The sequence below is a fragment of the Ctenopharyngodon idella genome, chromosome 6, assembly GCF_019924925.1.
Source record: "Ctenopharyngodon idella isolate HZGC_01 chromosome 6, HZGC01, whole genome shotgun sequence".
In the NCBI taxonomy this organism is placed as follows: Eukaryota; Metazoa; Chordata; class Actinopteri; order Cypriniformes; family Xenocyprididae; genus Ctenopharyngodon; species Ctenopharyngodon idella.
Genome location: NC_067225.1, coordinates 13,474,757 through 13,492,855, shown reverse-complemented (window position 1 = coordinate 13,492,855; position 18,099 = coordinate 13,474,757). Strand labels below are relative to the sequence as shown.

The window sequence follows — 18,099 nt, the reverse complement described above, 5'->3', positions numbered from 1 at the left end:
CTATCGTTGGATGCACCAGAAATGTTGGATGTCCGGAATTGTTACAGACAGACACTGTCCATCAGATAATTGCGAGAAAAAAAGTCAGAATTCTGAGCTAAAATTCTGACTTTTTTTTTCTCGCAATTGCGACTTTATATCTCAGAATTCTGACTTTATAACTCGCAATTGCGAGAAAAAAACTCAGAATTGCAAGAAAAAAAGTCAGAATTCTGACTTTATATCATGCAATTGCGAGTTTATATCTCAGAATTCTGACTTTATAACTCGCAATTGTGAGATATAAACTCGCAATTGCAAGATAAGTCAGAATTCTGAGATAAATAGTCGCAATTACTTTTAATTTTTTTATTTAGTGGCGGAAACAGGCTTCTACGGAAGCCCTGATCCGCATGGTGAAAAAAAAAAAAAAAAAAAAACTTGGTGGGGAGAAAAAAAAAACTTATCTCATTATTTCAAGATATTAAGTCGTTATAACGACATAATATCTCGTTATTTCAAGATATTAAGTCGTTATAACGACATAATATCTCGTTATTTCAAGATATTAAGTCGTTATTTCAAGATATTAAGTCGTTATAACGACATAATATCTCGTTATTTCAAGATATTGTCGTTATAACGACATAATATCTCGTTATTTCAACATAAGTCGTTATAACGACATAATATCTCGTTATTTCAACATAAGTCGTTATAACGACAATATCTCGTTATTTCAAGATATTAAGTCGTTATTTCAACATAACTCTTTATTGTCTATCAAGTATGATAAAGGAGGAAAGCACATCAACGTCTTCAGTGGCGCAGCGCTTATGTATTGGATCGCAATTCAAGCTTTTACTGCGATCGCCTCGGTTTCGAATCCGCCTTTTGCCGAGCTCGCTCTTCTCTAGTTACACTTCACATATCAAAAAAGGCATTTATTTTCAATAAAAAGGAAAACAATGTTCTAAAATTGCAAATAACCTGCCTAACGAGTGTTTAATAACATTAAAAGTATTTATTGGGCAGCGTTAGCAGCATGTTCTCTTTCGATATTACCCACTAGAGGGCAGAATAAGACAGGGAATCAATTAAAGAACGCAATAGTTATGTTGACCTACTGTTGTTACAAGTTGGTGCTGCAAAATCCCAGAGGGTTATCATTGGAATTTGCATTCATCCCAGGCTAACATTGAGGTTAAATTTATTAGCCCGTAGTAAATAAAACAATTTACAGTGCAAATAGATGTATATCAGGGGTGTCAAACTTACGGCCCGGTGTCCAATCTGATTTGAACTATAATAAAACATAGAGATGCACTAGTCCAGGGGCCAAAAACGTTTTTATTCCGGGCTTGCAAACAAACTGCTTTGTAATAATTTCACGCTGAATACGGACACAAAGAGAACAGACCCGCCAGCAGAGGAAATACTCTACCATGCACAAGCTCACTGTTCGCGAAAAATAGGGAGAATAATATAAATATTACAGTGGGATTGATATGAATGTATCTCTGGAAGGAACTGTATTAATAAAACTTTTGATGGCTTTTCCTTTTATCTCCATATAAAGTAGTAGTATTAGCCTATATTTATCGAAAAGCGCTGCTGTGTGTATAGCGGTAACCATGGAAACGCTATATCACTGCTGTTCCATTTTCATTCAGTCCGTCTGCTGATTTTGTTTTAGCATAATTTCACAAAGCTAAAGTCAGACCAGACCTAGTTTTTGCTGTTAATCTTGAAATTATTCAGTAATTTAAATTAAAAACAACTCCTCATGCTCATGTGCATAACATCGTTGTTGGGATTATGATCAAAATGATTCTAATATCTAAATGCCAGTGTTTGCCTCTAATATCAAAGAGCTATACATATTTGTTTAAGGCCAGATTGGCCAGAAATAAATTTGTTTTAAAAAAATCTGCAACCAGTATCAGAATCAGACGATTTGCTTCTTATAAAAATTGAAATTGGCCATGAAAAATCAAAATAAAAAATGCTAATAAAAAATATTAAATAAAAAATCCTTTAAAAAAAAAAAGTCTTTTCGCTGTAAAAAAAAAAAAAAAATACAGTTTTCTTACAAATTAATTTGTTGTTCATATGTTTAATATTAATGCAACTATCAGCGCACTAAGGTTATTATAAGAAGAAGCTAATTCGGCCCGCATATGGTTAATTTATTTTTATTTCCTCAAACTAAAATGAGTTTGACACCCCTACTGTAGATGCTATTTACACTAAGTGAAAATACCGATACATCCTATTTATACTAGATGAAAATAGCGATATATTGACACCATGTAAAAGTAGCCTATCAGTTCTTTGCAAGAAGTGTAAATAGTATTTAGATGCTGTAGGCTACATTGTATTGGCAGATATTATTTGTACCCCAGTATTTTTGTACAGGATGCAATAATATCATAGTGTGTGATTATATTGATTAAAATTATTAAATGGATGCTGCCTTATTGGGAGAATAAAACCCCTCCACTACTCAATGAAAACTTTTAAAATTATTAAACTCATGTTCACATTTTATTTCCACTTTTTGTACATGATTTTCATTTTATTGAAAATGTATATGATGAGAAAATAGGAGTGAGCTCTATTATTGGGTGAGCTCGGCAAAATGCTGATTTGACCCCGCAGCGATCGCTGTAAAAGCCAAAATCTGAAACCCTACATACTATTGTTGCGCCACTGAATACATTGAATTACATCTGTCCCTTTTTAAACTTGAGTGGCCCATCCAGACATTGGAGCTAAAGAGTGTTTGTCAACAAGGGACGCTATTTGCACTTATTGGATATTAAAATCACCAACAACAAGGACTTTATCTGCAGCCAATACTAACTCCGACAGAAAATCAGCAAATTCTTTGATAAAGTCTGTATGGTGTCCTGGTGGCCTGTATACAGTAGCCAGCACAAATGTCAACCAACATAATGTTACGTAAAGTACCATCACTTCGAAGGAATTATATTTGAAAGACTTTTGACTAATACTGTAAATATTACTATAGATTACAGCAACACCTCCCCCTTTGCCTTTCTGACGGGCATTGTGTCGATAATCATAACCTTGAGGACTAGACTCATTTAAAGTAATGTAATCGTCCGGTTTTAGCCAAGTTTCTGTCAAACACAGCACATCTAGATTATTATCTTTGATAATATCATTAACAATAAGTGATTTTGAAGAAAGGGATCTAATATTTAACAACCCGAGTTTTATCATTTGTTTAGCATTATTATCTCTATTTTTTATTTGTTGAACATAAATTAAATTTTTACCATTAAATGGGTTTGGAAGTTTTTTGTTTTTACTAATTCGGGGTACAGACACAGTCTCTATTTGAAAATATCTAGGTGTAAGAGTTTCTATGTGTTGGGAGTTATCTGAATTTTCTGACTTCTGTAACGTGAGGCAGCTAGCAGACGGTCGGTTTAGCCAGTCTGTCTGCTTCCTGACTTGGGCCCCTGTTTGTCATGTTTCAGTTCTAAGACTTTGTGCCACATTACTAGAGAGAAGAGCAGCACCATCCCGGGAGGGATGAATACCATCTCTTTTCAACAGGTCAGGTCTGCCCCAAAAACTTTTCCAATTGTCTATGAAACCTATATTATTTTGCGGACACCACTTAGACAGCCAGCCATTGAGTGATGATAATCTGCTAACTATCTCATCACTCCAATGAACAGGAAGGGGGCCAGAGCAAATTACTTCTCCTGACATTGTACTTGCGAGTTCACACACCTCTTTAATGTTAATTTTAGTGATCTCCGACTGGCGAAGTCGAACATCATTAGTGCCGACGTGAATAATAATCTTAGAGTATTTACGATTAGCATTAGCCAGCACTTTTAAATTTGCTTTGTCAGGTGCTCTGGCTCCCGGCAAACATGTGACTATGGTGGCTGGTGTCTCTATTTTCACGTTCTGTGTAATAGAATCGCCAATAACTAGGGCACTTTCAACAGGATTCTCAGTGGGTGTATCACTGAGTGGGGAGAACCTGTTTGATGTTCTTATTGGAACGGAAGAGTGGTGTTTTCCGCGGCTAGGCCGCCTCACCGTTACCCAAGTGCCCTGCTGCACGGGCTCTACAGCCGGAACCGAACAATGTACAGAGTTCACTAAGCTAGTCGCATCCAAAACAGTATCTGAAGCCCTTGCATTCTTACTATCCTCGATTAAAGTTTGGATGCGTGTCTCTAATTCTGAGATTCTCTCTGTCAGCCTGACTATTTCCCTACATTTATGACATGTAAATCCCTCGTCGCTGACAGAGAGAGCTATGGTGAACATGTGGCAAATGGAACAGGTAGCAATGCTGGGAGAGGATGACATGACTCACCGTGTTTGTAGACTGATCCGACTTACCACAGCTGTTTGAAGAACGCGTTGAAAAAGGAGCGCACGAGAGACTGTTAACAAGTTAACAAGCTAGCGCTGCAAATGCGTTGTAACAGCGATTTAGATTCAAAGATTACAAGCTAGCGACGTCAGATTAGTGTGGTAGGCAATATTACATATAAGGTAATAAAAAAAATAAAATAAAAAAAATAAGCAACAATGAATAAAAGTAAGAGATTCAAAACAAAGCTATACGGAGTTACAGACGCAAACCAATCTCAACAGACGCAAACCAATCTCTACATAGAATAAACGCCTATAGAGTATTTATGAGAATTTATGGGCTACACAAATTTAACCTCAATAAAGGTTAGCCTGGGATGAATGCAAATTCCAATGATAACCCTCTGGGATTTTGGAGCGCCAACTTGTAACAGTAGGTCAACATAACTATTGCGTTCTTTAATTGATTCCCTGTCTTATTCTGCCCTCTAGTGGCTATTATCGAACAAGAACATGCTGCTAACGCTGCCCAATAAATACTTTTAATGTTATTAAACACTCGTTAGGCAGGTTATTTGCACTTTTAGAACATTGTTTTCATTTTAATTGAAAATAAATGCCTTTTTTGATATGTGACGTGAAAATAGAGAAGAGCGAACTCTGCAAAAGGCGGATTCGAAACCGCAGCGATCGCAGTAAAAGCTAGAATTGCAATCTGATACTTTAACGTTGCGCCACTGAAGACGTTGATAAGTGCCCCTCCTTTATCATACTTGATAGACAATAAAGAGTTATGTTGAAATAACGACTTAATATCTTGAAATAATGAGATATTATGTCGTTATAACGACTTATGTTGAAATAACGAGATATTATGTCGTTATAACGACTTATTATGTTGAAATAACGAGATTATGTCGTAATAACGACTTATGTTGAAATAACGACTTAATATCTCGTTATTTCAAGATATTAAGTCGTTATTTCAACATAATAAGTCGTTATAACGACATAATATCTTGTTATTTCAACATAAGTCGTTATTACGACAATATCTCGTTATTTCAACATAAGTCGTTATTTCAACATAAGTCATTAAAACACATAATATCTCGTTATTTCAAGATATTAAGTCGTTATTTCAACATAGTAACTCTTTATTGTCTATCAAGTATGATAAAGGAGGGGCACTTATCAACGTCTTCAGTGGCGCAACGTTAAAGTATCGGATCGCAATTCTAGCTTTTACTGCGATCGCTGCGGTTTCGAATCCGCCTTTTGCAGAGTTCGCTCTTCTCTATTTTCACGTCACATATCAAAAAAGGCATTTATTTTCAATTAAAATGAAAACAATGTTCTAAAAGTGCAAATAACCTGCCTAACGAGTGTTTAATAACATTAAAAGTATTTATTGGGCAGCGTTAGCAGCATGTTCTCGTTCGATAATAGCCACTAGAGGGCAGAATAAGACAGGGAATCAATTAAAGAACGCAATAGTTATGTTGACCTACTGTTACAAGTTGGTGCTCCAAAATCCCAGAGGGTTATCATTGGAATTTGCATTCATCCCAGGCTAACCTTTATTGAGGTTAAATTTGTGTAGCCCATAAATTCTCATAAATACTCTATAGGCGTTTATTCTATGTACTTTTCATAACACTGGATATTCTACTAATTCATACTTTTCTACTAATCCATACTTCTAATACGTGGCCTAATAATTAATTTATTTACCAATTACATAGGCTAGCTATAGAGTTTTGTGCTAATTGCCAGTATTGCTCTTTCAGCCAGCGTCATAGTTTTGCTTATCTGTTAACTTTTCAGAAGGCTATAACGGAGTGTCTATTTACAATAAGTGCAAATAGCGTCCCTTGTTGACAAACACTCTTTAGCTCCAATGTCTGGATGGGCCACTCAAGTTTAAAAAGGGACAGATGTAATTCAATGTATTCAGTGGCGCAACAATAGCATGTAGGGTTTCAGATTTTGGCTTTTACAGTGATCGCTGCGGGGTCGAATCAGCATTTTGCCGAGCTCACCCAATAATAGAGCTCACTCCTATTTTCTCATCATATACATTTTCAATAAAATGAAAATCATGTTCAAAAAGTGGAAATAAAATGTGAACAAGAGTTTAATAATTTTAAAAGTGTTCATTGAGTAGTGGAGGGGTTTTATTCTCCCAATAAGGCAGCATCCATTTAATAATTTTAATCAATATAATCACACTCTATGATATTATTGCATCCTGTACAAAAATACTGGGGTACAAATAATATCTGCCAATACAATGTAGCCTACAGCATCTAAATACTATTTACACTTCTTGCAAAGAACTGATAGGCTACTTTTACATGGTGTCAATATATCGCTATTTTCATCTGGTATAAATAGCATATCGTGAAAATGTTGCTATTGTCACTTAGTATAAATAGGATGTATCTGTATTTTCACTTAGTGTAAATAGCATCTACAGTAGGGGTGTCAAACTCATTTTAGTTTGAGGGCCGGACTGGAAATAAATTAACCATATGCTGGCCGATTTAGCTTCTTCTTATAATAACCTTAGTGCGCTGATAGTTGAATTAATATTAAACATATGAACAACAAATTAATTTGTAAGAAAACTGTTTTTTTTTTTTTTTTTACAGCAAAAAGACTATTTTTTTTTTTTTTTTTTTTTTTTTAATGATTTTTTTTATTTAATATTTTTTATTAGCATTTTTTATTTTGATTTTTCATGGCCAATTTCAATTTTTATAAGAAGCAAATCGTCTGATTCTGATACTGGTTGCAGATTTTTTTAAAGCAAATTTATTTGTTGTTTATTTTTTCACAGGCCAATCTGGCCTTAAACAAATATGTATAGCTCTTTAATATTAGAGGCAAACACTGGCATTTAGATATTAGAGGCATTTTTATCATAATCCCAACAACAATGTTATGCATGAGCATGAGCAGTTGTTTTTAATTTAAATTACTGAATAATTTCAAGATTAACAGCAAAAACTAGGTCTGGTCTGACTTTAGCTTTGTGAAATTATGCTAAAACAAAATCAGCAGACGGACTGAATGAAAATGGAACAGCAGTGATATAGCGTTTCCATGGTTACCGCTATACACACAGCAGCGCTTTTCGATAAATATAGGCTAATACTACTACTTTATATGGAGATAAAAGGAAAAGCCATCAAAAGTTTTATTAATACAGTTCCTTCCAGAGATACATTCATATCAATCCCACTGTAATATTTATATTATTCTCCCTATTTTTCGCGAACAGTGAGCTTGTGCATGGTAGAGTATTTCCTCTGCTGGCGGGTCTGTTCTCTTTGTGTCCGTATTCAGCATGTTAAAGTCCTGTTTACATACTTCGTAAATACACAGATGAAATTTTGGGAAATTATTACAAAGCAGTTTGTTTGCAAGCCCGGAATAAAAACGTTTTTGGCCCCTGGACTAGTGCATCTCTATGTTTTATTATAGTTCAAATCAGATTGGACACCGGGCCGTAAGTTTGACACCCCTGATATACATCTATTTGCACTGTAAATTGTTTTATTTACTATGGGCTAATAAATTTAACCTCAATGTTAGCCTGGGATGAATGCAAATTCTAATGATAACCCTCTGGGATTTTGCAGCACCAACTTGTAACAACAGTAGGCCAACATAACTATTGCGTTCTTTAATTGATTCCCTGTCTTATTCTGCCCTCTAGTGGGTAATATCGAAAGAGAACATGCTGCTAACACTGCCCAATAAATACTTTTAATGTTATTAAACACTCGTTAGGCAGGTTATTTGCAATTTTAGAACATTGTTTTCCTTTTTATTGAAAATAAATGCCTTTTTTGATATGTGAAGTGTAACTAGAGAAGAGCGAGCTCGGCAAAAGGCGGATTCGAAACCGAGGCGATCGCAGTAAAAGCTTGAATTGCGATCCAATACAAACGCTGCGCCACTGAAGATGTTGATGTGCTTTCCTCCTTTATCATACTTGATAGACAATAAAGAGTTATTATGTTGAAATAACGACTTAATATCTTGAAATAACGAGATATGTCGTTATAACGACTTATTATCTTGAAATAACAAGATATTATGTCGTTATAACGACTTATGTTGAAATAACGAGAGATTATGTCGTTATAATGACTTATGTTGAAATAATGAGATATTATGTCGTTATAATGACTTGCGTTGAAATAATGACTTAATATCTTGAAATAACGAGATATTATGTCGTTATAACTACTTAATATCTTGAAATAACGAGATAAGTTTTTTTTTTTTTCACCATGCGGTTCAGGACTTCCGTAGGCTTCCATAAATATATATATATATTAGGGCTGGGAATCTTTAGTCACCTCACGATTCGATTTCAAAACGATTCTTAATCCACTTTTTTTTATTATTATTAATTAATTAGTTTATCGACTTAACCTTAAAATCCTTACATTTACATATCCTTGCATAAGTAATTATAAGTGGGCCTACGTTTTAAAATAATTACAAATTGAAAAAAAAATTATTTAAACAATTGTATCTTAAGAATATAACTAATATAACTTCACAGCATACAAGCAAGTAGCAAATAATAAAGAGGAGCAACGAAACATTACAAGCAATAAACAAAGAGTGCTTTCAGTATTTAAGATTATCTGAACATTTTCTTTCTCATGTTTACTGTTGTTCGATTGCATCATAGACAGCGGGAGATCTAATAAGTTGCATTCAAGCACGGATTTCTTTTGAAATATAATAAGTAATGCGGTATGTCCTGTCCATTTAATCCCTTAAGACAAAACTGGCTGTGTTTAGGCTACATCAATTTTGCGTCATAAAACCATTTTGAGATGCAACCACTTACAGTGGGTACGGAAAGTATTCAGACCCCCTTAAATTTTTCACTCTTTGTTATATTGCAGCCATTTGCTAAAATCATTTAAGTTCATTTTTTTCCTCATTAATGTACACACAGCACCCCATATTGACAGAAAAACTGAAATATCACATGGTCCTAAGTATTCAGACCCTTTGCTCAGTATTTAGTAGAAGCACCCTTTTGATTTAATACAGCCATGAGTCTTTTTGGGAAAGATGCAACAAGTTTTTCACACCTGGATTTGGGGATCCTCTGCCATTCCTCCTTGCAGATCCTCTCCAGTTCTGTCAGGTTGGATGGTAAACGTTGGTGGACAGCCATTTTTAGGTCTCTCCAGAGATGCTCAATTGGGTTTAAGTCAGGGCTCTGGCTGGGCCATTCAAGAACAGTCACGGAGTTGTTGTGAAGCCACTCCTTCGTTATTTTAGCTGTGTGCTTAGGGTCATTGTCTTGTTGGAAGGTAAACCTTCGGCCCAGTCTGAGGTCCTGAGCACTCTGGAGAAGGTTTTCGTCCAGGATATCCCTGTACTTGGCCGCATTCGTCTTTCCCTCGATTGCAACCAGTCGTCCTGTCCCTGCAGCTGAAAAACACCCCCACAGCATGATGCTGCCACCACCATGCTTCACTGTTGGGACTGTATTGGGCAGGTGATGAGCAGTGCCTGGTTTTCTCCACACATACCGCTTAGAATTAAGGGCAAAAAGTTCTATCTTGGTCTCATCAGACCAGAGAATCTTATTTCTCACCATCTTGGAGTCCTCCATGCGGGCTTTCATGTGTCTTGCACTGAGGAGAGGCTTCCGTCGGGCCACTCTGCCATAAAGCCCCGACTGATTGAGGGCTGCAGTGATGGTTGACTTTCTACAACTTTCTCCCATCTCCCGACTGCATCTCTGGAGCTCAGCCACAGTGATCTTTGGGTTCTTCTTTACCTCTCTCACCAAGGCTCTTCTCCCCCGATAGCTCAGTTTGGCCGGACGGCCAGCTCTAGGAAGGGTTCTGGTCGTCCCAAACGTCTTCCATTTAAGGACTATGGAGGCCACTGTGCTCTTAGGAACCTTAAGTGCAGCAGAAATTTTTTTGTAACCTTGGCCAGATCTGTGCCTTGCCACAATTCTGTCTCTGAGCTCTTCAGGCAGTTCCTTTGACCTCATGATTCTCATTTGCTCTGATATGCACTGTGAGCTGTAAGGTCTTATATAGACAGGTGTGTGGCTTTCCTAATCAAGTCCAATCAGTATAATCAAACACAGCTGGACTCAAATGAAGGTGTAGAACCATCTCAAGGATGATCAGAAGAAATGGACAGCACCTGAGTTAAATATATGAGTGTCACAGCAAAGGGTCTGAATACTTAGGACCATGTGATATTTCAGTTTTTCTTTTTTAATAAATCTGCAAAAATGTCAACAATTCTGTGTTTTTCTGTCAATATGGGGTGCTGTGTGTACATTAATGAGGAAAAAAAATGATTGATGATGAAAAAACTTAAATGATTTTAGCAAATGGCTGCAATATAACAAAGAGTGAAAAATTTAAGGGGGTCTGAATACTTTCCGTACCCACTGTACATGGAGTCGCGCACTCTTCACAAACAAAGCGTCAGCATTTGAAATTGAAAGCAGCCTTCTGTAAGTGAGTTTCATATTTTAAATATATAAGTCCACTGCATTCCAAGCGACATAAATGATGCCTTCGTAGAGCATTTGTAAGGAAAATACCTACGGGCGAGACCGCGCACAAGCAACATCAAACAAAGCGCGCGTCTCTCAAAGCGCATCCTGTGCAGTGAAGCCCGCGAATGTCATTGTAATTCGCTTCAACCTTTCCGAACTTTATGAAAGATTATTTTACGGAAAGTGCAAGTGGTGTATGTGTGTGAGGAATTAGAAGCAAGCAGATTCTGGGTGTTTCTAAAGCACACTCAACGTCATCGCGCATCTGAATAAAAACTAAGCACAGAATCAATTCTGAAATTCTCAGAATCGATCCAGAATCGTTGGAGAGAGAATCGCGATGCATCCTCCCACCCCTTGTGTGTGTGTGTGTGTGTGTGTATGTATGTATGTGTATATATATGTATATATGTGTGTATATATATATATATATATATATATATATATATATATATATATGTATATATATATATATATATATATATGTGTGTGTGTATATATATGTGTGTGTATATATATATATATATATATATATATATATATATGTGTGTGTGTATATATATATATGTATGTATGTGTGTGTGTATATATATATATATATATATGTGTGTGTGTATATATATATATATATATATATATATATGTGTGTGTGTGTATATATATATATATATATATATATATATGTGTGTGTGTGTGTGTGTATATGTGTGTATATGTGTGTATTTATTCACTGTTATTATCGGTGTATGACAAGTTTAGTAGTAAAATAAAACATTTTCTTACTTTCAGATGAATGCATATTAAGTGTCTGTATAGGCTTATTGACTAGTGCTGGCTACTTGTCAAGTCATAATTCACAATGATGTCAGTACTTAATGCTGGAGTAATATTTCATTAGGGTATCTGTACTTTTAGTAATTGATTTGTATACTTTGTCCACTACTAATTCAATTCATATGGATCTAAACAAAGCCTAACAACATTTGTGAATGTTTAGGTGCTGTCAATCAATGAAGAGGGTCTGCGACGCTGCGAGGAGAACACTAAAGTCTTTGGTCGGCCAATTAGGTATTGACAGGACTGATTTTCTTTCTGTAACCATAAAGTACTATTAAAATAATTTATAATTATACCATGGGGCTGTTGAATGCATAATTCTGATGTGTTGACAAATGTTCAATTATTTCAGTTTTTTCAAAGGTCCTTACAGCCTACATTACAATAGCATATGAACAAAAACCCACAAATACACTGACCAAGTGAACAAATGACAAACAATGGGATAAAAATTACGTACTGTTTCTATGCTTTTTCTACCAAATTACCTCTTATCTATTTAAAGCACACTTTCTTCATCACTCTCTCTCTCTCTGCATGCACACACATACAGTACAGACAGACACACGCTCCCATACAGACTCAAACATAAACGCACAAAAAATTGTCAGCTCTGCCCTGCAATTTTTTTTTTTCGATAAAATAGTTAACAACTGAAAAGCTAAGTGACATTTTTCAGTGGCGAAGTGGTAATTCACATTTTCTCATTCTGTAGTTGCTGGACATGTCTGGTCGATCTTGAGGGGCTCAATATGAGGCATCTGTGGCGCCCTGGAGTCAAAGCTCTGCTGAGGATTATTGAGGTAGTGGAGGCCAATTACCCTGAGACTCTAGGCCGTTTGCTTATCCTCAGAGCTCCCAGAGTTTTTCCTGTCTTGTGGACACTGGTGAGGGACACCGCTGTTTGCTTTTGCTTTTACATTGTTCTTCTCTCCTCAAAATTAGAGATGGGAATTGGTCTTTTAACATTATTTGTTCATTTGTTGCCTTATCAACACCCCCCCCCCATATACACGGTCCTAATATGGAAATAATTGCTTGAAGTAATAGCCTTTCATTTAGAAAGTAAACAAGTCACCCAGTTTACATTCTGTTCGTAGCCTGAGTTAACCCAAAGGAAGCATATTATGTATTTATTAACTGTGCTTTCCTCCTCCCCATCTGTGTTTACAGGTAAGCCCTTTTATTGATGAGAATACACGAAAGAAGTTTCTGATCTATGCGGGAAATGACTACCAGGGCCCTGGTGGTCTTGTGGACTACATTGATAAAGAAATCATCCCTGACTTCCTTGGAGGAGAGTGTATGGTATGTTTTTTTTTTTTTTTCCCTTATGCTTTGCGAGTGAATGGTATCTACTCAGTTCTATTTGCTCTCACTAAGATCTGTATGCATGTATTCAAACTGGGATATTATGTATGTTGTCTCATCTTAGTATGGTTTTAGTACCTTATTGAATTTAAGAAGTGGCACTGTGAAATATGTGCAGTGTGAAGTCCCAGAGGGTGGCTTGGTGCCTAAGTCCCTGTACAGAACTGCAGAGGAACTGGAGAATGATGAAATCAGGCTGTGGACAGAGACTATTTACCAGAGTGCCAGCATCTTTAAAGGAGCGCCACATGAGGTCTGACTTCATTAGAAACAATATATGATTTGGGTTGTGTTTGGTGCATTTGCAAAATATGATCATTATTCATCTAAGATTTTTTTACAAAACTGGATTTCAGTCTGAAAAAACATAACATTGATCATTACATAACATTGAACATTGAGTGCCACCTACTGGACAGCAGTAAAGCTATACATTTATTAAAGAACACAATTTCCTTTTTTATATCTCATCCTTAAGCTACTGATTGAGATCATCGATGCCTCCTCAGTCATCACTTGGGACTTTGATGTGTGTAAAGGTGATGTGATCTTCAATATCTACCACTCTAAACGAGCTCCACAGCCGCCAAGAAAAGATCCGCTGGCTACCCATGGCATCACCTCTCCTGCAGGCAACAATGTGCAGCTTATAGATAAATCCTGGCTGCTGGGACAGGACTACAGTATGGTGGAGTCACCACTCACTTGCAAAGAGGGAGAAAGTGTGCAGGTATGACCTTTTAAAAATGTAAAATTATTACAAACAATTTCATTGTTATGCGTTCTGTCTAAGGTGTTGGGTGATTGTAATTAAAGGCAGTTGTTTTTTTTCTTCCCGTTTCATCCTCTCTGCCAACATGTGTACACACCCTTTAGGGTTCGCATGTGACTCGATGGCCAGGTTTCTATATTTTGCAATGGAAGTTCCACTCTATGCCAGCATGCGCCACCACAAACCTACCTAGGGTGGATGATGTTCTGGCTACTCTGCAGGTGTCCTCTCACAAGTGTAAAGTCATGTACTACACTGAGGTTCTTGGCTCAGAAGACTTCAGGTAAACTTTCTGAAGAGCTTTGAATTGTGTGGTATCTGTTGTAATTAGGGATGCACCAATATTAAAATGTTGGCCGATACAGTAATTCTTTCTATTTGAAAGCCAATAACCGATATGTTGGCCGATAAATATAAATCCAAATTTTTATATAATTTTTGAGAACCCGATAATAAAAAAACAAAAGTCTCACCATTAAAATCCATGTCCCAAGCACATCGATCTAAATCAAACATATACAGAAAATAATATTAGAAAAATAAAAGTGCTTGATATTATTGTCATTACATCAATGTTTTTGAAAAATAAACATCTTAAATTAATATTACAGTTTCAAAAAACAGCATTGCTGAATGAACACCCGGTAAACTTTGTTAGCCCTTAAAAGTTAACCCTTAAATTATTACCATGGTTTTATTATAGTAAAAATGTAGTAACCATGTTTTTTTGGAGGATTGATTACCATTTGTATAACCACAATTTAACTACAAATACCATGGTTAAACTATGGTTTGTGTGGAAAAACCATGGTTAATTTGTGGTTACCATGTTTTATTTTTTTTTTTTTATTTTTTTTTTTTTTTATTAATTTGTTGTAAAACCATGGTTAATTTTTGTAAGGGAACTCAACAAATGCATCCTCTATGAGATTAATCAGATATTTATACAACATAAACATAATATTACAACTTACATCTGCACAAAATGACGCAAATGCACAAGTGAACTTGAACCAAGTTACATGCTAGTCAGAATGTGTAACTCCTTTTGTGGATGCACTCTTCCCTTAACAACGCGCTGAAACACGGCAACTAAACCCAAAGAATTCACAATGTTTTATTACAATAGTGTACTCATTATAATATTATGTAATATGACAGTCCAAAGCATAGTTATGTATGTTGTGCATTGCTGTTTGAGCTGCATGCGCTGAAGCTAATGATCATCACCGGTAAACTGAAGTGCTTTATTACCGTGTTAATTAACTTAACCAAACGCATCCTAAATGGGATAAATCAGATGAATCAGATAAATATATATATACAGGTGCTGGTCATATAATTAGAATATCGTAAAAAAGTTCATTTTTTTATTGTAAATTATTTTAAAAAATGAAACTTTCATATATTCTAGATTCCCTACATGTAAAGTAAAACATTTCAAAAGGTTTTTTTTTTTTAATTTGTTGATTAGAGCGTACAGCTAATGAAAGTCCAAAATCCAGTATCTCAAAATATTAGAATATTTACATTTGAGTTTCATTAAATGACCATCCCTACAGTATAAATTCCGGGTATCTTTTGTTCTTTGAAACCACACTAATGGGGAAGACTGCTGACTTGGCAATGGTCCAGGAGACAATCATTGACACCCTCCACAAAGAGAGTAAGTCACAGAAGGTCATTACTGAATGGGGTGGCTGTTTACAGAGTGATGTATCAAAGCATATTAAATGCAAAGTTGACTGGAAGGAAGAAATTGGGTAGGCAAAGGTGCACAAGCAACAGGGATGACCGCAAGCTTGAGAATACTGTCAAGTAAAGCCGATTCAAACACTTGGGAGAGCTTCACAATGAGTAGAATGAAGCCGGAGTCAGCGCATCAAGAGTCACCACACTCAGACATCTTCAGGAAAAGGACTACCAAGCCACTTCTGAAACAGAAACAATGTCAGAAGCATCTTACCTGGGCTAAGGAGAAAAAGAACTGGACAGTGAACAGTGGTCGAAAGTCCTCTTTTCAGATAAAAGAAAATTTTGCATTTCATGTTGAAATCATGGTCCCAGAGTATGAAGGAAGACTGGAGAGGCACAGAATCCAAGCTGCTTGAAGTCTAGTGTGAAGTTTCTGAAGTCAATAATGATTTGGGGGGGCCGTGACGTCTGCTGGTGTTGGTCCATTGTGTTTTATCAAGTGCAAAGTCAATGCAGCCATCTTCCAGGAGATTTTGGAGCACTTTATGCTTCCATCTGCTGACAAGCTTTATGGAGATGCTGATTTCCTTTTCCAGCAGGACTTTAGCACCTGCCCACAGTGCAAAAACCACTTCCAAGTGGTTTGCTGACCATGATATTACTGTGCTTTATTGGCCAGCCAATATGCCTGACCTGAATCTATGGGATATTTTCAAGAGAAAGATGAGAAACAGTCCATCCAACAATATACAGATGATCTGAAGGCTCAATAGTGCCTCAGCAGTGCCACAGGCTGATCACTTCCATGCCACACTTCACTGATGCTGTAATTTGTGCTAGGAGCAAGTCATTTGCTGTAATATGTCCTGCCGATCAAGTATTGAGTGCACAAAAGAACATACTTTAAAGAACTTGAACTTTTCTGTTTAGCAAATCCATTTTTTGATTGATCTTAGGAAATATTCTAATATTTTGAAATACTGGATTTTGGACTTTCATGAGCTGTACGCTCTAATCATCAAAATTTAAAAAAAAAACTTTTGAAATGTTTTACTTTACATGTAGGGAATCTAGAATATATGAAAGTTTCATTTTTTTAAAATAATTTATAATAAAAAAATGAACTTTTTGATGATATTCTAATTATATGACCAGCACCTGTGTGTGTGTGTGTGTATATATATATATATATATATATATATATATATATATATATATATATACACACATACACACACACACACACACACACACACAATAAACATAATATTACAACTTAAAATTGCACAATCGAACCTTATTGCTAGTCATGAAGGTGTAACTATTGTGGATGTGCTTATCCCGTAACAAAACTCTAAAACACAGGCGTACAAATAATTCACAACATACTTTTACAGTTGTTCTCATTATAATTTGATGTAGCTTATGACAGACTTGCGCTGCACATGTTGCACTTAACTGTATTTTCCTTTTCAAAATATTTCCAATCACATTTCAAGCTGTTCAAAACCATAATGTCAAACAGTGCGCATCTTAAGTGTCTCAGCTGAAGGAAATAATCCATTATTTATCGGCTTCAATATATCGGCCAAATTTTTTTATCGGGCCGATAACAATAACATTGAACGTATATCGGCCATTACCGATATGGTGGCCGATATATCATATCGTTTATCCCTAGTCCCTAATCATTTCATAACTGCCTAGTCAGCCATTTTTAAATTTTATTTGAATTCAAATAATGTTAATGTTACCTTTTTGTGGATATGGTCAAAATATCAGCCTCTTTATTTAAAGGGATAGTTCACCCAAAAATGAAAATTTGATGTTTATCTGCTTACCCCCCGAGCATTCAAGATGTAGGTGACTTTGTTTCTTCAGTAGAACACAAATGATGATTTTTAACTCCATCCGTTGCAGTCTGTCAGTCATATAATGCATGTCAATGGGAACACCATCTATGAGAGTAAAAAAAAAAACATGCACAGACAAATCCAAATTAAACCCTGCGGCTCATGACGACACGATGTCCTAAGACAAGAAACGATCAGTTTGTGCAAGAAACCGAACAGTATTTATATCATTTTTTACCTCTAATACACCACTATGTCCAACTGCCTTGAGCGCACACACAGCATCCGGTGCGTGAGGTGTGTACCCGCTCTGGCGTAGTTTAAAGGATTAGTCCACTTTCAAATAAAATTTCCCTGATAATTTACTCGCCCCCATGTCATCCAAGATGTTCATGTCTTTCTTCGGTCGAAAAGAAATTAAGGTTTTTGAGGAAAACATTCCAGGATTATTCTCCAAATAATGGACTTCAATGGTCTCTCCAAATGGTTGAAGGTCAAAATTACAGCTTCAGTGCAGCTTCAAAGGGCTTTAAACGATATCAGACAAGGAATAACGGTCTTATCTAGCGAAACGATCGGTTATTTTCTAAAAAAAAAAATACAACTGTATATGCTTTATAAACACAAATGATGGCCTTGCACGTGCTTCCGCT

The 18,099-nt window shown here is 36.0% G+C and overlaps 1 protein-coding gene across 5 annotated transcripts in view; it reads left to right on the top strand.

Annotated features, from left to right (window-relative positions):
• The window catches only part of si:dkey-237i9.1 (SEC14-like protein 1), a 145,326-nt gene that overhangs the window by 98,911 nt on the left and 28,316 nt on the right, over positions 1-18,099 (top strand). For all 5 annotated transcript variants that reach the window (XM_051898102.1, XM_051898098.1, XM_051898099.1 and 2 more), the window contains 6 exons: positions 11,916-11,986; positions 12,471-12,642; positions 12,929-13,063; positions 13,245-13,379; positions 13,605-13,856; positions 14,003-14,181. In XM_051898102.1, coding sequence (XP_051754062.1) covers positions 11,916-11,986; positions 12,471-12,642; positions 12,929-13,063; positions 13,245-13,379; positions 13,605-13,856; positions 14,003-14,181 — 944 coding nt within the window. The remainder of the gene's footprint in view (positions 1-11,915; positions 11,987-12,470; positions 12,643-12,928; positions 13,064-13,244; positions 13,380-13,604; positions 13,857-14,002; positions 14,182-18,099) is intronic.